At 43.1% G+C, this 23,205-nt stretch overlaps 1 protein-coding gene across 1 annotated transcript in view; it reads right to left on the bottom strand.

Moving 5' to 3' along the window:
• ROBO1 (roundabout guidance receptor 1) overlaps positions 1–23,205 on the bottom strand; it is an 893,061-nt gene that overhangs the window by 31,756 nt on the left and 838,100 nt on the right. The window contains exons 19-22 of the mRNA XM_075263408.1: positions 14,843–15,040; positions 12,504–12,530; positions 6,326–6,368; positions 4,880–5,034 (exon numbers count right to left, since the gene is read on the bottom strand). Coding sequence (XP_075119509.1) covers positions 4,880–5,034; positions 6,326–6,368; positions 12,504–12,530; positions 14,843–15,040 — 423 coding nt within the window. The remainder of the gene's footprint in view (positions 1–4,879; positions 5,035–6,325; positions 6,369–12,503; positions 12,531–14,842; positions 15,041–23,205) is intronic.

The raw sequence follows: 23,205 nt of genomic DNA, 5'->3' as shown, positions 1-23,205 counted from the left end.
CCTGCGCACTCTATAATGCCCCATAGTGGTCCCTGTACACAGTATTATCCCCCATAGTGGCCCCTGTACACAGTATTATCCCCCATAGTGACCCCTGCACACAGTATTATCCCCCATAGTGGCCCCTGCACACAGTATTATGTCCCATAGTGACCCCTGCACACAGTATTATCCCCCATAGTGGCCCCTGTACACAGTATTATACCCCATAGTGGCCCCTGCACACAGTATTATCCCCCATAGTGGCCCCTGCACACAGTAATATCCCCCATAGTGGCCCCTGCACACAGTATTATCCCCCATAGTGGCCCCTGTACACAGTATTATACCCCATAGTGGCCCCTGCACACAGTATTATCCCCCATAGTGGCCTCTGCACACGGTATTATCCCCCATAGTGGCCCCTGCACACAGTATTATCCCCCATAGTGGCCCCTGCACACAGTATTATCCCCCATAGTGGCCCCTGCACACAGTATTATACCCCAGAGTGGCTCCTGCACACAGTATTATACCCCATAGTGGCCCCTATACACAGTATTATCCCCCATAGTGGCCCCTGCACACAGTATTATACCCCATAGTGGCTCCTGCACACAGTATTATGTACCATAGTGGCCCCTGCACACAGTATTATCCTCCATAGTGGCCCCTGCACACAGTATTATACCCCATAGTGGCTCCTGCACACAGTATTATGTACCATAGTGGCCCCTGCACACAGTATTATCCCCCATAGTGGCCCCTGCACACAGTATTATCCCCCATAGTGGCCCCTGCACACAGTATTATCCCCCATAGTGGCTCCTGCACACAGTATTATACCCCATAGTGGCCCCTGTACACAGTATTATCCCCATAGTGGCCCCTGCACACGGTATTATGTCCCATAGTGTCCCCTACACACAGTATTATGCCCCATAGTGGCCCCTGCAAACAGTATTATGTACCATAGTGGCCCCTGCACACAGTATTATCCCCCATAGTGGCCCCTGCACACAGTATTATGTACCATAGTGGCCCCTGCACACAGTATTATGTCCCATAGTGGCCCCTGCACACAGTATTATGTACCATAGTGGCCCCTGCACACAGTATTATGCCCCATAGTGGCCCCTGCACACAGTATTATGTACCATAGTGGCCCCTGCACACAGTATTATGTCCCATAGTGGCCCCTGCACACAGTATTATGTCCCATAGTGGCCCCTGCACACAGTATTATGCCCCATAGTGGCCCCTGCACACAGTATTATGTACCATAGTGGCCCCTGCACACAGTATTATGCACCATAGTGGCCCCTGCACACAGTATTATGCCCCACTGTGGACACCCATAAACAATTATTATACTCTGGGGTCTTTTCGGACCCCAGAGTATAATAGTCAGAGACCCAGGGAGAGAGAAACATAAAAAACCCCTCTGTTACTCACCTATCTCCCGGCTCCTACGCTGTCGGCCTCGAAGTAGTCCATCTTCAATTATGTCAGACATCACATGACCCGGGACTCAAGTCAGGGTCATGAGTCTTCAGACAACAAGGCCCGAAGCCTGCCCAGATCGTGGAGAGGCAAGTAACAGTGTTTTTTATGTTTCTTACCTCTCCTGGGCCTGACAGATGATATCAGGAGAAAGAATGATGTTGACTAGTTGACTTTGTTCTAAGGACAAATCCTACAGATTTGGAATGGAGTGGAGACATGACCAAGGCACCATTCAACTAGAGGATTTGGGCCACCATTTTCGTGATCTTGTTGGTCCCAGTGATGGGTCCCCCAGCCATAAGACCTTTACATGAGGTTGTAATTGTCTGACAATCCCTTTAACATCCTCCAGTATGTTGTTTCACTCAGTACGGACTGAATGGTAAGTTCTGGAGAGAGTAAGGATTCCGGGAGAGGCGGACTATTTGCCTCTCGCTAACATGGCCTATGTCATTTATAGACTATAAGATCCAATATAAGAAAATGACTGGCCTTAAAGAGTACTTAGCGTAAACACACAGACTCCGATATCATTATAAAGCTGAAAACTGGAGCCAATAAGAGACTTATAAGACCGACTTTTACTGCCGCCTAAACCGATACCAGACGCGGCAGGTTCGTCGTGCCCAAATCCTAATCGTAGACAGGTTTGGCCTTGGAAATACAGAACCTGGAAATTTTGGTACCTTCCTGCTGATTAGACAATTAAATCCCGGCACGCCATATAAAACCTACTTTAATACGTCTGATGCAGATTAACATTCCTTCATGTAATTTTTCTGTGGTGGTTCACGTAAAATATTATGTGCCTCCATAAACGCCGCGCTGCACATTTACAATTTCTGGCACCGACATCATTTTTCGAGCACGATACTGCTTAAGGGGACGCGGACTGTGAAAAATCAAAGTATGTGGGAAGCTTTAGGAAAGCGAGGATTTCAGGATGAAACTGAAAGACGGCGATGGTATAAGATAGTACGAGGACGCGGGACATAGCCGGGCGCTCTGTCATTAGTGCTGGACAATACCGGGCGCCGGCCAATGACTGGCATGAGTCGGGTGTTAATGGAAAGTTCTTGTGACTTCTTCAGTTTGAAGGTTATTGTCTTGGTACACTTTTCCTTATACTGGTATACAGTAAGAATATCATCTTATTATTGCCAGGGTGTATGCACATGATTTGGACCTATAAGGAGAGATTCATCCAAGTAATTGTCTATATTGTGGGCTAAAACTATTGATAACCTATTGTAAGGTTGGATTATTAATATTAAATTGGAGGACTCTGACACCGGACACTCCACCGATGAGCTATATTCAGTCAATGAGACACAGAGAATGGAGCAGGAAGCAGACAGCTCTATGTAGTGGCCAGAGCAGGTATTGCAGATCACTTGAACGCAGGCTAAGCTGCAGTGACTCAGTTCAGCCACTACACGGAGAATAGCGCTGTCTGCTTCCTGCTCCATTCTCTGTGCTAATTCATTGGTCCCAACCAATCAGTTATTACTAAGCTATCTTTAGGAAACTCTATAACCCCATTGGATTTTAGGTCCAACATTCTGATTGATTTCCTAATATATCTTTATGGTGATCCATTTTTTCTACTGCAGAGCTACAAATCCTCTGCATAGCATTGCATTTAACACTCACTTTCCATGGCCAATGTAAATATACGGCATACTGCTCTATTAGTACAATCAGTATACAGTAAGCTCTGACACTCCCTCTAGTGTTTGCGGCCAGTAACTGAAATGTTATCATTTACATCAGTGCTGCTATACAGATAGAAACCCTTACACTTGCTCAAGGGCTCTCAGTTTCTCATGAAACCCATTCAGTTCAATATTCCTATATACTATCAAAACCCTTGACAGGCTGACATTCATATCAGAGACACTGGAAGGCACAAACATGGGGTCGGAGCACTGTATAGCTATGACTGACGTAAATCTATATTAAGGCATCAATTAACATGGACAGTATACACAGACAGCAAATCCTCATCTATATACATTCTCATTGCCTTTGTATACATAGTATACAGCCTGGCAGTATTTCGGAGCCTATGACGTAGCCATTGCAAGGTATGAATGAGCCTCTACCTCCAAGACGCCGGCTTTGTCCTTATTAGAGCTTATCAGCGCAGGATAGGGGATTGCGCTCAGCATGGGAGGCATTATACAGACACGCTCACTAAGACAATGAAGTCTTGTAAAGCACTCCGCAGTGACAACGTGTGAATGAGCCATTCTGCTGTATGAGAAGCCACTTCTGGGAATAAGCACCAGGATTTAGCGCTGTCTGAATGACGACTCTCTAAATGTTTAATCCAAACAAAATGCCGGGAACAGTCGCCCGACGTACGGCAAATAGCATTTCATTCAGGGCTCTGGTCAAGGCTCCATCTCCAGGGATAGTTAGAGCCTGATATACTTCTTTGCTATATTACTGCTCCCCATATACCAGGTTGGCTTCTAAGCCACATCTTATTGATGATATTTTCTGGACGACTATCACTGGGAATGAACAGGAGCCTAAGACTGGAGCGGACCTTGCCATGTATGTGTGTCTACCTTTAACTCAAGTCATTTCTCATGATACATATTATATACAAGACTATAGCATGCTAGTAAAATCCTCAAGAGGCTGTAATGCACATCACCACCACTAGGTGGCCCCGTATAGACACAAATAGCAGAATCATCTCCTGACAGAGTATCACAAAATCATGTTTTTGGCTATTTTTGCTCGCAATACATCTCAGGACATATTGAATAAAGAGCAAAGACAAGGAAGGGCCATATATGTCCATAGGGGTTATCAAGCAGCTTCTAAATTTGAGTAGGCAAATAGTACATTATACACTGCACAAAAGTGACATCCAGATGTGGGACCCTTTCCCAAATTTGTGACTGTGATACCAATGGTCCACGTGTTATTTATAAAACCTGGGCCCATATGCAAAATTTGTAATGAGGCCCCAACCCAAATTAGAATAATGCAATATTTTATGTAGCAGAGGGACTTTGGGGCCCCCTTCAGGGTCCAGGGCCCCATAGAAACTTCTACCATTGCACCCCCTATAGTTACACCCCTGTATTGCTGCCAATAGTCTTTGGAAATGGGTGGAAAGCAGGTGTCAAAGGGTGCAAGGGTGGCAGAGATTGTACAAAAACACCAAAGTGGGAGGTTTATGGACATATTGGGTGTCCAATTGCCTCTACACATGGTGTATATATATATATATATATATATATATATACACGATTTATATCTTTTTCGGAGAAAGTTGGGTTCTTGGTGTTTACACTACGAGCAGGGTTGTCACACAGCTTTTCCATGTTACTAAAACAAACTTTCTGATTTTCAGAGTTACCGTTCTGTGACTTACCTGGTCGGCTGTAGGTGGCCAGATTGTTGTCGCTGCTCCCGTTCCCAGAGGTGCAGCAGTTTATGGGACATTCGTTGTGGTTGCTCCCTGTGTTCGGCCAGGTATCTGCGAGCCAGGGCTGCGTGGCCGGCTCTGCAATATTTAAGAGTCCTGGCCTACAATATAGAACAGAGGAGAAAACATCTAAATAAAGTGTCAAAGCAAATCCATAGAAATGCATTAAAAAAAATCCAAGTGTGAGAATTATGAAAAATACGCAAGATATTCATAAAGTATCAGACTGGAATCCATTTGGGAAGACAATGTATCACCCACACGGAATTAGAATAAAGTACAATCTACTGCAATAACTCTGACAGCCACCAGATGGCAGAAAAGAACCTTGCTTATTTTGCTTTATACCAGCTCTATTTTTGCATAGTTTGTCTTATAAGTGAGCACATACTGCAGCGCGTATAAGGCTGATTTTTTTTTTTTTCGATAAAGACTATACCACCCACATAAAAATTAGAGTAGTTACAATCTATTGCAATAACACTTATGGCCACTAGATGGCAGGTAGATTTTTTTTTCAGTCTGTAGCATTCAGGGCATATTTTGGTACATGTTACACATATGAGGACAATTTACATATATTCATAATTTGGGAGGGACTGGTTTGAATTTTGTGTAATTTTACAGGTTTTTTAACAAAAAAAAAGGTTCTTAGCCTCAATATTACAGAACAAAGCAGAGAATATATACTGTCTGTACGAGACTCTGACTATATACTTTATTCTGAAAGGTTGTACGGCTCCCCCCTTATACATAACATGGCTTCGATACATTTGTCTGTAAAACGTTCTACCAAAGGGCAGAAATCATGTTGTTTCAATCACGATGAAATAGGAAAGAATATTTGATGGAGGTGAGGTCAAGACGACATACAACCAGGCAAGGCTTTGCCCTTTAATAAAGTATTTTATTCAAATAGAGTATTATAATTTATCCAAAAATGAGATCGCAAAGTAATAATATTAATAAAAATATCTGAATAATTCATACTTCTATTTTCCTATAGGTTTTGTAAATCAGCGACCGCATTAAATTGTCATTTCTATTTCCTGGCTATAGGGCTCCCTCCGGTGGCAGAACGTGGGAATGCCGATACGTTGCACAATATATTGCACTTAATTGTGTGCAAATATTCAGCCGGGTAAATAAACACATGTTTGCTGACAGATACAATCGGCGACACGCTGCTCGCATCACTTAATTATGCTACATATATGCCATAAAATAGAATAAATAATATATGAGCCAGCCCCACGCAGGACGAATCTTCAAAGGAAGATTTAAGCGTCTCCGTAAAAAAATAACCCAGCGCCTGCAGCTCATTGTTTGCTATAAAAACAGAATGACACAAGATATGGACATGTTTGGCAGGAAATATATATATTTTCTTACCTTCCCGCGCTGCTTACGGCTTCGCCACCTCGCTGGTAGGCCACTAAAAAATAAAAAAAATAAAAAAAATTGTCAGCAAAAGCAAAGTGTGGAGATGGATAGCGCGATGTGTAATAGTCTGCGATGCTCAAGGTGTTTGTTCAATCAGCAGATGCTAATGTACAATGTATTTAATATATTTAGCATGTCATTTCCTCCAAGGATCTATTCCTTCCCGTGCACCTGAGAACAGGAGCGATAAATCTTAAAGATGAAGGACTGAGGCAAGGAATATGACAACTTGTTTTGATGCCGGATTGATCGGTAGGATTCTAGGGTGTCATTTTTAGCATAATGGATGGATTGTTCTGACCAAGGACGGCTTGGAAGATTGTCAAGAATAGATTCCAAAAAAAAAAAAAGAAGAAGAAAACTTGGGTGCTAAATTAGGACGTTCACTACTGTATGTCACATAGATGGATATATATATATATATATATATATATATATATATATATATATATATAAGCTTGGGATCAAATAAATAATAATAATTATAATAACAATAATAATTAATAATAATAATTATTAATTATTATTATTATTATTTATTAATATATATAATATATTATTAATTAATATACATTTATTATTATTATTAATAATAGGTTTGAGCCGATCTTGAGATTTCAGGATCGTTTTTAAAATCCGATTTCCGATCATTTTCCATTTGAACCCGATCCCGATCCCAATGCAAGTCAATGGGATTTTTTTAATAAGCAAAGATCGGATTTTAAAAACGATCCTATTCACTATACAGCATGGAATCTAAAAATTGAACACTTTCATTGTTAGAATCCACACTGTGTTGAGATTAAAAAAAAAAAAAAAAAAATCCTCTGGCTACTTAGTCCCCCCCTGGTGTCCACTTACCTGCACAGAAGCACTGCCGCTGGTCCAGTCACTGCTCTTCTCGCCTCACTGCCCCCACCTTCCAGGTTAGTGTTACAGACCTAGGAAGAAGGCGGGGCTTGTTGCTTAGGAGAGTGTTGACGGGTACAGGGCGAGGAGACGTGAGTACTCCCCTCCTAGTACCCGCCAACAAGCCACAAGCCCCGCCTTCTTCCTAGGTCTGTAAAACTAACCTGGAAGGTGGGGGCAGTGAGGCCAGAAGAGGAGCGAGAACAGGGGGACTGGACGAGCGGCAGCACTTCTGTGCAGGCAAGTGTTATGTCTGATTCACATATGCTGATGTGTTCCGTCCGTAAGAGTCCACGTGAGGACCCCTACGGACGAAACACAAGCGCAACTGCAAGCACTGTGCAGTTGAAGAACACGGACCCCATTATAGTCTATGGGGCCCGTGCGCTTGAACTGCACAGCGCTTGAAGTTGCGCTTGTGTTTCATCTGTAGGGGTCCTCATGTGGACAGAACACTTCAGCATATGTGAAACAAGCCTTAAGCTACTAGAGATGTTAGCTAGTCTCCCATTAGAATGAATGGACGCAGCCGGTGCGCAGGGGGTTGAGCGGCCATTCATTCCTATGGGACCTAGCTAACATTCTTAGCTTTTCCCACAATGCTTGGCCAGTAGCAAAGCATTGTGGGAAATAACCTCCAACCTCGATCCCGCCTGAAAAGATCAGGATCGGAATTCCGATCACAATCGTGAAATTTACTCGATCGTCGATCGGTATCCGATCTTTTCCGATCCCAATCGCTCAACCCTATTAATAATAATTATTTAAATAATGTATTATTAATTAAAATAAATAATAAATAACTATCATTATTATTATTATTATTATTATTATTATTATTAATTAATTCTTATATTGCCTTTATTTTTTTGCACTATATCTATATTCACATTACCTACTTACGGGTACATATTCAATATGAACAAATAAGTGAATTAAAGGGGGATGTCCAAAAAGCTCTTTTTAAAAAAAAAAACAAAAAACAACTTTTATAACTAAGGCTACTTTCACACGTGACCATTATTTTTAACGAATATCTGTCGTCACGGACCATCAAAATATAGGTCATGTCCTATTTCGGGTTGTTTTTTACAGATTCCTCCATGCACTGATCTATATGGAGGATCCATGAAGACAGGGGCCCCTCGAGTGTAAGACGGCCATAAAAATTGGATGTTTTTCTGGACTATTTTGTGCCACTTTCATTTGCATCTTACCAATAAGCGAATAGGTATTAAAGGTAAGAGTGGTGGGATCGCTCGGACCTTTGGGACACCCTATGTTGCAGAGAGAAAGAGGGTACATTCCCATTGAATGTCCTACATCCATTTTGCAGATGCAAAAAAAAAACAGATGCAAATTGTTGATCATCCATTTCCATTGACCTCATTGTATTCCTTTATAAATGGATGGATTTGTTGGAATCCATTTTTTGCATTAAATAAACAGATCTTAATTTCCCTACAGCGCCTCTACAGGGGGAATAAAGTATTACACATGTCCTATTCAAGCCAGTGGATTGTCTGTGTAATACAGGACAGGACAGGTCCTCCAGATACTCCTTGTCCAGGGGTGAGGATCCTAAAGAGGACCTCTAATAGGGTATATGGATATGGGGTTTCTAAACCAAACAACCCCTTTAATTAAAGGTATCCAAGATTTCTGGGAAGTGTTATAACCAATACCTATTGTAGGCTAAGTACTGAGTAATATTACAGGCTTGAGGCCTTGTGCCGTCACATGAGGTGCTATATAAACTTCTGAAGAAGACACCTGCTTATACCCTAGTACGGTATGGGGCTATAGCAGGCCGTGGCACTGTATTATGGTATGGGGGATTCTGCCTCATAGTCATCCCCAAATTCCACCATGTCAATGATATTAAACCTAAATTGTGATGCTCCAATACGCCAGTCCTTCATGGAAGCCAGTCCCAGTACCCCGGAGATGTTTCCATGTACGTAAAGCAACATGTCCGCCCTGGCCTCCACCCACACCGGCCTCCACATCAAAAGGGTCCAGCAATGATATCACAGTCATTACGGCTGAACAAAGCCTGTCAATATGGAGATTATCCTCAACTTGGATCCATTAGGACCCCATGAAAATTAAGGCCGGGCGCTCCACCTGCATTGAGACAAAGCCTTCAGGTGATCCGCCAAAAACAATGTGCGACTATGATACGAGAATGAAACCAGATTAACACGCCGCGGGCGGGTCGTGGTTTCCAGGATTCATTCCCGGGTTTCCCTAACGCTCACCTGCATGAAATGGATTCATTTCAATATTTTTTGCACTGAATTAAACCTTCATTTTTCATCTTTTTTTTTTTATTTTTTTTTTAGGCTCTCCCTCCAAATGTTCTACGTTACGGGCATGCCTTAGCGTCACCCCCACCCCAAAGCCGGATGTCAGATATTTAAAAAAAAAAAAAAAGTGGCTATTTTTAGACATTCCATGCCAAGAAAGGGTTAAAAAGGGATTAGCCGCACGGAAAATGCTGATGGAGTCTACAGCTATGCGTCTCCTGACTAGGAATATGTTTGAAAGACGTCAAATCGGGGCCCTTTAGAAGAATTCCAAGCTGGCAGCCTGCAAAGCAGAGATAATTGCTCGCAGCGATTACAATAACAGGATTAAAACTTAAGAGGCAGTGTTAAATCTGTCACTGAGGTATTGCCGCTCTGCCACCACTGATGCTAGGCCCCAATCGCAAAATGCAGTCTTACAGGGGAGAAAAAATCTCATTTTTCTTCTAAATACCTCGCCGAAAACTGCAATTTCCTACAGAAAGATGTTTACAGGGCAACCCATGTATGCAAAGTGCAATGCAATCACTGTCTACCAATAAGCATGTGGACACCCATGCAAATGCAGATATCTATGGTTGCGATGTATGTCACGCCTTCCGCCATTATATAGGAAACCGCATTGGGATTAGTCGCATGCAAGATGCCGCATAGCGCAGAGTTGTCCGATTTCGAGAAAGGGGTAATTGCAGGGTACCACAGAAATGGTCGATCCTTATGGGACATAGCAAACAAACTGAATTACCCAAAATGGACAGTGGCCTATGTGACTATGAAGTGGAAGGTGAACGGTGATTATCGGAACGTGCCCCGAATTGGCAGACCCCCGAAACTGGGAGATAGAGACCGACGAGTGCTGGACAGAGAAACCGCACCCAACCGATGTCTCACATACACCAGCAGTGTCACCAGGCGTCCGGGAGTATTATGTCGCTCAATCCCATCCGTAAGGAAACATCTTGCTGGGGTCTACCAACTATTGGATAGGAAGAAATGTAGTTTTTCTATTCTACCGCAGGGGTCCAAATACTTATTGGTAGACAGTGTATGTGCTATTGTGGCCATATCCGTTTTTTACGGCCATGACCGTAAGTCACTGTTAGTCTGATCTGTGCCCAATGATGGCATCAATGTATGCCTGATCTAAAAAAATTTTTTATTATTATTCATTATTGTAGGCCCATGCATGCCATAAAGCCAGTAAGGTGGGTCCGCATATGAATGACCCTTCAACAAGCCAGGGGTACGGTTTACAATGGGACCAGATTCATGAGCTCCGGTACAAAGACCATCTCTTAGATCTTCTGGGATCTATCAATAATAGTACAATTTTATTAAGACAATTCTTAAGGTGTCCATACCATTAGATTGTGGTCGGCCTGTCCTATGGGTTTGAGTAGGACTGAATGTTACTAAGGTTTGGCAGGAAGACTGAATCACGCATGTTGAATTTCAACACGTCCGATCCTTATATTCTCGAGGGAGAGGAGTCTGGCGACAGCTTCTTCCTCCCCACCTAACCGGCCATGATGTGCATGGGAACATTCAATCAAGTTATTGGAGGTGTACGGCCATATTTATAGCGTTATATAGGATTGTATAGCAAAGGGTGCAACGAGGAGGTGATGGAGATATTGGGTAACCACAAGTATCTTGTCCAAGTTTTGTCAAACAACCAGACGAGAGGGGTTACTTGGTGGACATGAGTGTTTTGTGTATCTGAAAGGGAGGGAGCACAGGCTGAGTTAACACAGGGATTTTTGGACCGAATTTTGACGCGGAGGCTGCGTCCAAAAAAACGGCTAGCCATGACTGGATGGCGGGGCAGTCCACCACCATCCAGTTGCGACATTCTGCTCCAGATTAGGCCCAAATGAATGGGCTTAGTCGGGAGGGAGTGTCACGCCGCAGATACTGTGCCGGATTTGCCACGGAATCCGTGGCAAGAAAGGGCAGCTCGCTTCTTTTTTCCCGCGAGCGGAAACAAAACACTAGCAGAGAAAAGAAGTGAACGGCTCCCATTAAAGTCAATGGGAGGCATTTTTTGGAGCCTCGTCAAAATCCGGCCCATAAAACCCTGTGCGAACTTACCTTTAGGCTGTATTCACACAGAGTAACGCCAGGCGTTTTTTGTGTGTTTTTTGCACATAGCGCCGCGTTTACGCCACGTTGCGCCGCGTTAACGCCGCGTATACGTCGCGTTAACGCCGGGCAACGCCACCGCTAAATAGCGCGGTGTTAACGCGGCGTATACGCGGCGTTAACACGGCGCTACGCGTCGTAAACGCGGCGCTATGTGCAAAAAACACACAAAAAACGCCTGGCGTTACTCTGTGTGAATACAGCCTTAGGGTGCAGAGGCTGCTGTGATCACCGGGCTCCGAAAGAGTAGGATCCCCTTCCTATTATACATAGAACGTCATTGTTTCAGAGCCCTATAATACATTTTGTATTGAGTCCAAAAGCTCTGAATGGGCAGGCTTAAATACTCTGCACTACAATGTTCATGTATCGCCCAGTGGAAGGACTTTGGGTTTTTTGGCCAAGAACGTAATTTGTTTCAGAAGGCTACAATAGGAAAACACCATTTGTAGGAAGAGTCACTCTTGGACCCCAACACCCACCATTCTTAGAGGTGTCCAGGAGCCATAGAGGGCCATTAAGGTGTTTCTTCCCAATATGAGAGGCGCAGTTATAGTTGTGGGGCCTGGTACACATTTTGCATTGGGGCCCGGGTGCATCATATAACCCCTTCAGCTATCCTTATTAATCCAATCAGATAACACTCCATTTTCCTTGCATTTTCAGTGCAGCAAAGCCCAGATTGTGCAATACCAGAAGAGCAGACATATCATTCCAGAGCACATGCAAGACAGAGGAAAAGAAAGAAGTGCAAATACTCAATATACCTGTTGGTGTGAAGGTAAAAGACGGGACTGAAAAATCAAAATAAAAAAAAAAAAGGTTATTAAGCTGAAGGAAGAAAGTGCACATCTCAAATTAGTACATATCCAGCCGCATACGGTAAATCAGACGTAGGCAAGCGGCCAGGTGAATGACACGTGCGGCGAGGTGATTGCAGTCGGAGTGCCTTTCTAAGTACATGCGCCTGGCCCGGGCAATTAATTGTTAGTTCAATTTTTATTTCTTCTATGAATAATGGAGCGAAGACGCTTCTTAAGAGGGTTGTTTGTGGGAGGTATAAATCTTATCCGGATCAATAAGGAGTGCAGCTGCCGCATTGCAAGCATCCTCGGCACTAGAGCAGATTACAAGGGGGAGAGCAGGTAGGTCTGGGCACCGGATAAATAACACTCAATAAGCTCCGGTTTAGTACTTGGACCCGTTATAGGCAGCAGATACATCATCCGTATAGTCCGCAGCTTATCTGAGTATATAAACCTGGAGCCTGTGAGTTACGGTAAAATAGGGGCGTCAAAATTGGCTCGCAAGACAACGCAAGAAACTGTCTCAAGTCGTCTTCAAGTCATGCAATGCCCCGATTTTACTATGACTCATGGCCTTCCGAATCTCAACGTAGATCCTAAATCTAATACTACTACTATTAAGCTCCTTACAGATGCAGCAGAGCTGAAATTGTCATTTCCCATAACAGGGACCCTTCGCCACCCTCTCCTCTTTGCAATCCTTTACTAGGTTCTACTTTACGGATTGCGGAAGAGTTGGAAATTTTTCCGTAGCCCCCACCATTCCTGAACAATCAAAGTAGTTAGTTTCATCACCCAGTATGCTAATTAGGCTCTCTGCAGACAAGTAGGCGTTTCCCAGACGGTGTTCCCCAGCTTAGGTCCTCCCAAATGACAGTAGAGAACTACCCAGATTGCTCAGGAATGGTGGGGGCTAGAGAAAAAATTCCAGCTGCAACTATTGAAGAATATAAAGAGTTGGTAGAGGTGGTGAAGGGTCTTCTTAAACATAATGGAGTAGATTTAGCCACAGATCCATAGAGAATACATTGTGACATGGTGTTGAGAAGGAGTAAATGGTATGCTAAGGCTAAGATCACATCTAGGACTCTGCTGAAAATCTTGTGTCCAGTCTTTCTGTATATTGAGGAATACATAGGCAGTGGTATTAATAGTGTCACCCTGCTACATGTTACGGAGAAGCCATGCGCTGAGGACAGTTAGTAACTTGCATTTATCAGTAGTCTCAATATTAACTAGTAATAGTCTGTACTATGACTAATCAGACATCATTCACACGGAGCATGCCTAGCCGCCGTATGTTCTAAACTCCGGATGCAGGCACACAATCCCATACCATAGCACTCCCTACCACTGTAGGCTTCTTTGGGACACCGTTTTTATAGGGCTTTGATGTCATACCCAGGTATATGGTTTATTTTATTTTTAAAAAAAATAAAAACCTGTACAACGGGGGGATCGACCATCACCGCTGACCTCTAACCTCACCACTTCATGTCACCTTTGGTCCCACTTCTGGTTACACATCAAGATCTGTCCTATTCAGGTTCCATCTGTTCATCCCATTTCATAGGCCGACCTTGATCTTTTACCTCTCGGCTAAGTTCACAATTTCTATTCCTATTTTATTTCCTTTTACAAGGTCAATACAATTTGCCAAGGTAGAATAAAATAGGAACAACCACCCCCTCCTCCAAAACCCCGGTAACCCAGCGTCTTCCATAGAGGGGTCTAAGTGTGCCGCTATTAAGACAAGACTGAAGAGTTAAGAAGGTTCATTTAAATTCACAAGGACGTGTCGGGGGAGGGGAACGTGATTGTTTGTAGTCAGGGCATTGTTTTTTCTCTTTGGTCTATCAACATAAACATAAGAGCTAACAATGGGAAACATATGGTCAGGAGGACGGGAGTCACATAGTACATGAGCATGTCTTATCTACAGCTTTTATGTGAACAGGGAGGAAAATCCGAATTCAGGTCATATATTTGATACTGAGGGTGGGATAACATATTTAATGAGGACAGAGAAAAAGTCTACAATACTTGGCAAAGCGGTAAAATATTGAAAAATTGTTCCAATATAAAAATAACGGGCCGGATTTACTAATACTACCTGAAAACTTAGACTGGACAGATTTATCACAGTGACTAATGCTGGAAGATAAATCTGTCTCATTGTTAGACAAGTCTATGTGTTGGCCTAGTTTCCGTCATATACGTTGTCTTATCTTTGGTGCACGGCATCACATCCTAAGTCGCACCCCACTACAGTCATTGCACTTGTACCGGGCTCTGGATACCTTTCCTGATCCCAGCATAGGTGCTGTTCAGTCCGCTGCGTTTCTTCCGATGCCGGTACAACCAGATGCTAAACACCATTAGGATGATCCAACAAGCGGCGCCGATCCCAGCAATGAAGGCCGGCTGCTTTACCACATCTGATATCTGCTGGGCAAGGCTTACTTGGTCACCAGGAGGCACGGGGTTCCCAAATGAATCTATGAAAAAGAAGAAGATCGTTTTGTTACATTATTGATACAAAATATAATTGCAAATTGAGATAGTCAGTCTGATACTACACCAGATTTATCACAGTGACTGCCGCTGTCTTTAGACTGTCTAGTCTATGTTTATATCGAGTTTGGTGCCATTTTAGTGCTTTTTCTGACAATCTACATCCATATCTCTAGTATGTCGAAACATTTTAGCCCAAACAATGGTGACGATAGAGATATTATATTTGGCGCCACCTGCTGTTTATTTTTACCTTACTAGACTTCTTCCTTCTTAAATCCTCCTTAAAAATCATATCCACACCATGTCTACCGTTTTGCGCCTATAGAGCTTTGTTGGAGGGTCCGAAGGGTGGGCTAAAGTCTCTAAGTCACAACGTGCCTTAGAGGTCACCCCGACGTGAACATGTCCAGCCTTGGACTCTCGGAGACCTAGACGTGCGCCCATACTGGTGCTCTTACAGGTAAGTGTTAGTTATACAGTATAAATCTCGGAGTGCTCCTTTAACCCCTCAAACCCTGCAGTCCAGGACCAGTCCTGTCCACAGCACATGCATCCCATGCCATTGTAGTACGACACCCACGCACACGCCAGTACGGCAGCTTTTGTTCAGAGTTCAGTAATTTTCATTGCTCGGAGCTAAACATATGTTAAGACATGAAAGCAAATTAACAGCATTGAAAAGAGTAATAAACCATCTACAACAAGCGGCGCTGACGCCTCGGAGCAGGATATATAATGTTATGTCATGGCTGTTACTCTCCACGTCAATATCTTTCCCAACAGACTTTGATCTGATACTTTGTTGCTTTGTCTTCCATCAGCAAATGTCTCTCTTGTTCTTAGACAGGGTGTTATGGGCTCCGCTCATCAGGTTCGGGGCCCCCAAATCACTGGGATCTCTTTATGTTGCTGGGATTTTTAGGGGTACCGACCGGATAATCTCAGTCCCATCTGTCTCTAAGAGATTACTACATTTTAAGCTGCTAGAGATGGAACCCAAGAAGTCTCCAAACTAATGTGACCAAGTGGTCATGTATTGTGGGGCCGAATTTTAAGCGGAATACATTCGGATGACATCGGAACATAGCTCCCATAGACATGAATGCATAACAGAATGCACTCAAATGAAACAGGGATCTATGTATGAATGGACTGCGTTCCGTTGTACGCTCTGCCCCATACTGGATTCGAACTTGGTTGCTTTCATGGGATCGGGTACCTGACTTTCCCCAAACTGCAGATGTTGAAGGATCCGGCTGTTGGATCTCTTATCCCATTGATGTCGGACATAGTTTATTCCCTTCTTCTCTTGTATAACACATACATGCTTGGCCGAGCTGAGTGTGCATGTGTGTGGAGTGGGTTTGGGAGGAATCTAATGTGTATGGCCCCTATCAGACTTGTATGGGACCAGTAGGAATGGGAGCCACTTATTCCTGTTTAAGGGTATTTCAGGAATAAAATATTGATGACATCCCTAGGATATGCGACCAATATTAGATCAGTGGAGTCCAATACCTGGAACCCTCTCCCACTCCTCAAATAAGCTGATTGAAATGGTAGCATCCAGGGGCGAGGGCCAATTCTGCTTCACAGGCTACGGGATGTTATATTTATCAGTCACATGACTTAAAGTGAAGGGGGATGAGATGCAATACCAGGCACAGCCACTGTACAATGTGTGGCGCTGTGCATGTGAAGAAGCTGCAGCTGATTGGTGGACGTTTCGAGAGTTGGATGACCTACCTATGGAAGGATTGCTCAATATTATCTTAGTTTCTTAAAAGCCCTTTAAATTTCTGAGAAATTCTTTGCAGAAAGTCTTGAAGACATATTTTAAGACCCTTTGACGTCTGCGGGACACAAGATGCCTTGCTTTATGGTATAAAAGTAAGGAAATAAATCTAATAGGCCATGAATCAGGCGTCCAATCTTCCGTATTACCCTGAGATTGACGGATGAGACACCGTAACCCTTGTTCTGTGCACCTCGCAACAATAACAATAAGTGCTTGTAAATCTGACAGGGCCATTACAGCGGCCCACAAGCACTTAGCACTTGGCAAGACTGGTGAAACCATACATTAGAGGTGAGCAATGGCAGGAAAAGGATGTGGGAACAAGAATACTGGACGGTGGGCTGGGCGATGGCAAGTGGTGGACGGTGCACAAAGAGGACGGAAACTATAGCAAGAGCCTCATAGAAAATACTGGAGCATATGGCACATAGGTTTCATGTACTGGATCATATGGATCATAGGTCTCATGTACTGTATCATATGGCTCATAGGTCTCATGTACTGTATCATATGGATCATAGGTCTCATGTACTGTATCATATGGCTCATAGGTCTCATGTACTGTATCATATGGATCATAGGTCTCATGTACTTTATCATATGAATCATAGGTCTCATGTACTGTATCATATGGCTCATAGGTCTCATGTACTGTATCATATGGATCATAGGTCTCATGTACTGTATTATATGGATCATAGGTCTCATGTACTGTATCATATGGATCATAGGTCTCATGTACTGTATTATATGGCTCATAGGTCTCATGTACTGTATCATATGGATCATAGGTCTCATGTACTGTATCATATGGATCATAGGTCTCATGTACTGTATCATATGGCTCATAGGTCTCATGTACTGTATCATATGGATCATAGGTCTCATGTACTGTATCATATGGCTCATAGGTCTCATGTACTGTATCATATGGATCATAGGTCTCATGTACTTTATCATATGAATCATAGGTCTCATGTACTGTATCATATGGCTCATAGGTCTCATGTACTGTATCATATGGATCATAGGTCTCATGTACTGTATTATATGGATCATAGGTCTCATGTACTGTATCATATGGATCATAGGTCTCATGTACTGTATTATATGGCTCATAGGTCTCATGTACTGTATCATATGGATCATAGGTCTCATGTACTGTATCATATGGATCATAGGTCTCATGTACTGTATCATATGGATCATAGGTCTCATGTACTGTATCATATGGCTCATAGGTCTCATGTACTGTATCATATGGCTCATAGGTCTCATGTACTGTATCATATGGATCATAGGTCTCATGTACTGTATCATATGGATCATAGGTCTCATGTACTGTATCATATGGATCATAGGTCTCATGTACTGTATCATATGGATCATAGGTCTCAATTACTGTATCATGGATCATAGGTCTCATGTACTGTATCATAGGTCTCATGTACTGTATCATATGTCTCATGTACTGTATCATAGGTCTCATGTGTCTCATGTACTGTATCATATGGCACATAGGTCTCATGTACTGTATCATATGGATCATAGGTCTCATGTACTGGACTATATGGATCATAGGTCTCATGTACTGTATCATATGGATCATAGGTCTCATGTACTGTATCATATGGATCATAGGTCTCATGTACTGTATCATAGGTCTCATGTGTCTCATGTACTGTATCATATGGCACATAGGTCTCATGTACTGTATCATATGGATCATAGGTCTCATGTACTGTATCATATGGCACATAGGTCTCATGTACTGTATCATATGGCACATAGGTCTCATGTACTGTATCATATGGCACATAGGTCTCATGTACTGTATCATATGGATCATAGGTCTCATGTACTGTATCATATGGCACATAGGTCTCATGTACTGTATCATATGGCACATAGGTCTCATGTACTGTATCATATGGCACATAGGTCTCATGTACTGGATCATATGGATCATAGGTCTCATGTACTGTATCATATGGATCATAGGTCTCATGTACTGTATCATATGGATCATAGGTCTCATGTACTGTATCATATGGATCATAGGTCTCATGTACTGTATCATATGGCACATAGGTCTCATGTACTGTATCATATGGCTCATAGGTCTCATGTACTGTATCATATGGATCATAGGTCTCATGTACTGTATCATATGGATCATAGGTCTCATGTACTGTATCATATGGATCATAGGTCTCATGTACTGTATCATATGGCTCATAGGTCTCATGTACTGTATCATATGGCTCATAGGTCTCATGTACTGTATCATATGGATCATAGGTCTCATGTACTGTATCATATGGATCATAGGTCTCATGTACTGTATCATATGGATCATAGGTCTCATGTACTGTATCATATGGATCATAGGTCTCAATTACTGTATCATGGATCATAGGTCTCATGTACTGTATCATAGGTCTCATGTACTGTATCATATGTCTCATGTACTGTATCATAGGTCTCATGTGTCTCATGTACTGTATCATATGGCACATAGGTCTCATGTACTGTATCATATGGCACATAGGTCTCATGTACTGTATCATATGGCACATAGGTCTCATGTACTGTATCATATGGCACATAGGTCTCATGTACTGTATCATATGGATCATAGGTCTCATGTACTGGACTATATGGATCATAGGTCTCATGTACTGTATCATATGGATCATAGGTCTCATGTACTGTATCATATGGATCATAGGTCTCATGTACTGTATCATAGGTCTCATGTGTCTCATGTACTGTATCATATGGCACATAGGTCTCATGTACTGTATCATATGGATCATAGGTCTCATGTACTGTATCATATGGCACATAGGTCTCATGTACTGTATCATATGGCACATAGGTCTCATGTACTGTATCATATGGCACATAGGTCTCATGTACTGTATCATATGGATCATAGGTCTCATGTACTGTATCATATGGCACATAGGTCTCATGTACTGTATCATATGGCACATAGGTCTCATGTACTGTATCATATGGCACATAGGTCTCATGTACTGGATCATATGGATCATAGGTCTCATGTACTGTATCATATGGATCATAGGTCTCATGTACTGTATCATATGGATCATAGGTCTCATGTACTGTATCATATGGATCATAGGTCTCATGTACTGTATCATATGGCACATAGGTCTCATGTACTGGATCATATGGATCATGGGTCTCATGTACTGTATCATATGGCACATAGGTCTCATGTACTGGATCATATGGATCATAGGTCTCATGTACTGTATCATAGGTCTCATGTACTGTATCATATGGATCATAGGTCTCATTTACTGCGCCGTGAGCGGCGCAGAATGTTCACGCGGCGGAAAAGGTTTCTGCGACCTTTTCCTCCGTGTGAACATACCCGTAATAGTAAAATATGGTGGAAAGGACGATGGCCGATAGGAAGATTGTAGATACCTTGATACATAGGAGCTATTGTGATACAGAGGATGGATGGCACTACCCTGGTACACACATAGACTGATAGTAGGATGGTGGTTCATACGATGGTTATGGAAAGTTGGTTGGACCTTGGTTGTTTGGATGGTTGGAGGAATCCACTTGTGCAGGATGGCGGGAGAGATCCTGGTACATAGAATAGCTGGAGGGACACAAGATGTTTGTAGGGACCTTGTGCACAGGATACTAGTGAAGATACTGATATATAGGATGATTGGAGGTACATAGAGAAGAATGGTACATGGGATTCTGGTACAGTACACAGAATGCTTAGATGGACCTTGATAAATGGGTTGGAGGGACCATAGGTAATGGTTAGAGAAAATTCTGTACACAAGACAGATGGCTGGAGGGACATATAGGATTTCTGAAGGGACTCTGGTACATATAGGATGCCTGGAGGGTCTCTGGTATATATAGGATGCCTGGAGGGTCTCTGGTATATATAGGATGCCTGGAGGGTCTCTGGTATATATAAGATGCCTGGAGGGTCTCTGGTATATATAAGATGCCTGGAGGGTCTCTGGTATATATAAGATGCCTGGAGGGTCTCTGGTATATATAGGATGCCTGGAGGGTCTCTGGTATATATAGGATGCCTGGAGGGTCTCTGGTATATATAGGATGCCTGGAGGGTCTCTGGTATATATAAGATGCCTGGAGGGTCTCTGGTATATATAAGATGCCTGGAGGGTCTCTGGTATATATAAGATGCCTGGAGGGTCCCTGGTATATATAGGATGCCTGGAGGGTCTCTGGTATATATAGGATGCCTGGAGGGTCTCTGGTATATATAGGATGCCTGGAGGGTCTCTGGTATATATAGGATGCCTGGAGGGTCTCTGGTATATATAGGATGCCTGGAAGGACGCTGGTACATATAGGATGCCTGGAAAGACCCAGATACATATAGGATGCCTGGAGGGTCTCTGGTATATATAGGATGCCTGGAGGGTCTCTGGTATATATAGGATGCCTGGAAGGTCTCTGGTATATATAGGATGCCTGGAGGGTCTCTGGTATATATAGGATGCCTGGAGGGTCTCTGGTATATATAGGATGCCTGGAGGGTCCCTGGTATATATAGGATGCCTGGAGGGTCTCTGGTATATATAGGATGCCTGGAGGGTCTCTGGTATATATAGGATGCCTGGAGGGTCTCTGGTATATATAGGATGCCTGGAGGGTCCCTGGTATATATAGGATGCCTGGAGGGTCTCTGGTATATATAGGATGCCTGGAGGGTCCCTGGTATATATAGGATGCCTGGAGGGTCCCTGGTATATATAGGATGCCTGGAGGGTCTCTGGTATATATAGGATGCCTGGAAGGTCTCTGGTATATATAGGATGCCTGGAGGGTCCCTGGTATATATAGGATGCCTGGAGGGTCTCTGGTATATATAGGATGCCTGGAGGGTCCCTGGTATATATAGGATGCCTGGAGGGTCTCTGGTATATATAGGATGCCTGGAGGGTCCCTGGTATATATAGGATGCCTGGAGGGTCTCTGGTATATATAGGATGCCTGGAAGGTCTCTAGTACAAATAAGATACCTGGAAGGACGCTGGTACATATAGGATGCCTGGAAAGACCCAGATACATATAGGATGCCTGGAGGGCCTCTGGAAGATACAGGATTCCTGGAAGGACGCTGGTACATATGGGGTTCCTGGAGAGACTCATGTACAAGCCATACTTGGTAAGACTCTACTATATAGCACTGATGACAAGGCCCCCTGACATATCCCGCAGGTTTGCAGCCATTTTATCACATTGTCCTCTTCACTCTGATGCTTTCTTGACCCTTTTTTTTAACCCTGAACTATCCGGCCAGGTCCTCGCTTAGAGCCACCTGCTGCGATGACTGAGGGTCTTACGTCTGTGGGCGCAGTCCAGAGCGGCGCAGTCCATGGCGCAGGTCAGCCTCCTACAGTCTAATACCCCGGCGGTATCTGCCAGGTTTACTGATTTCACAGCTCTTTGTGAGCGGTGGTGTGGGGGTGGATCAGGTTTTTACGAGGGCGGCCGGTTATGGTTCTCGTATCGCACCAGCTGGACTTAACCATATAAAATGGACCGTGACTAATGAATTTATCCCGCGCTCTGTATCTCTTACTTCACCCCAGCATAGCTGAAACTGACCCGAAATGTGCAAAAGTGCAGCAGACTTCTAATTCTAAGACAACACAATTTATTCCTTAATTCCCAAGGCTTTATAGCGTTTAAGTCGTTGAAATTTCACTAAGAACAAGGCAAGTGTTTGGCAAAATTTCTTTAAAAGCGATGATAGAGACGCAAGGCCCGGACAGATTTATCTCACTGGAAGTGAAAGTCCTTAGGCTATATGCACATGGACGTACAAACTGCATATGTGTGTATGAGGCCATAGAAATACATGCATTTGGACTGTAATTGTGGAAAAAACAAACTACAGTTGTGTGCATGAAGCCTAAGCCTATGCAGAAATTGTGACAGCCATGAGAAATCCTCGTTACATTATACAGTAATACACGGTCCACCCATTTATCGAGACATAGCTGAGTGAATCTGTCATTCTGAATCTAAGAAAGTTGGGTGACAACGCTGTGGAATCAGATATAAGATATGGTTTTTTGAGACAGAGGAGCCCTCTAGTGGTCATGTACAGTATTAAACAATGCTGATCAATATATCTTGGGCACCTTTATATTAAATTAATACAAAGGGACAGAGGAAGAGCCGCTCATAGACAGAAGTGGGATCACCCGCCATGGAAAAATGAAAGCCAGCATCTGATTGGCTGCTGTGGACTACCGAATAATTCTATACAATAGTTCTAAACAGGTTGGTTATATTTTGTAT

The sequence above is a fragment of the Leptodactylus fuscus genome, chromosome 2 (assembly GCF_031893055.1).
Source record: "Leptodactylus fuscus isolate aLepFus1 chromosome 2, aLepFus1.hap2, whole genome shotgun sequence".
Classification (NCBI taxonomy): Eukaryota; Metazoa; Chordata; class Amphibia; order Anura; family Leptodactylidae; genus Leptodactylus; species Leptodactylus fuscus.
This window is presented reverse-complemented; position numbering and strand designations above follow the sequence as displayed.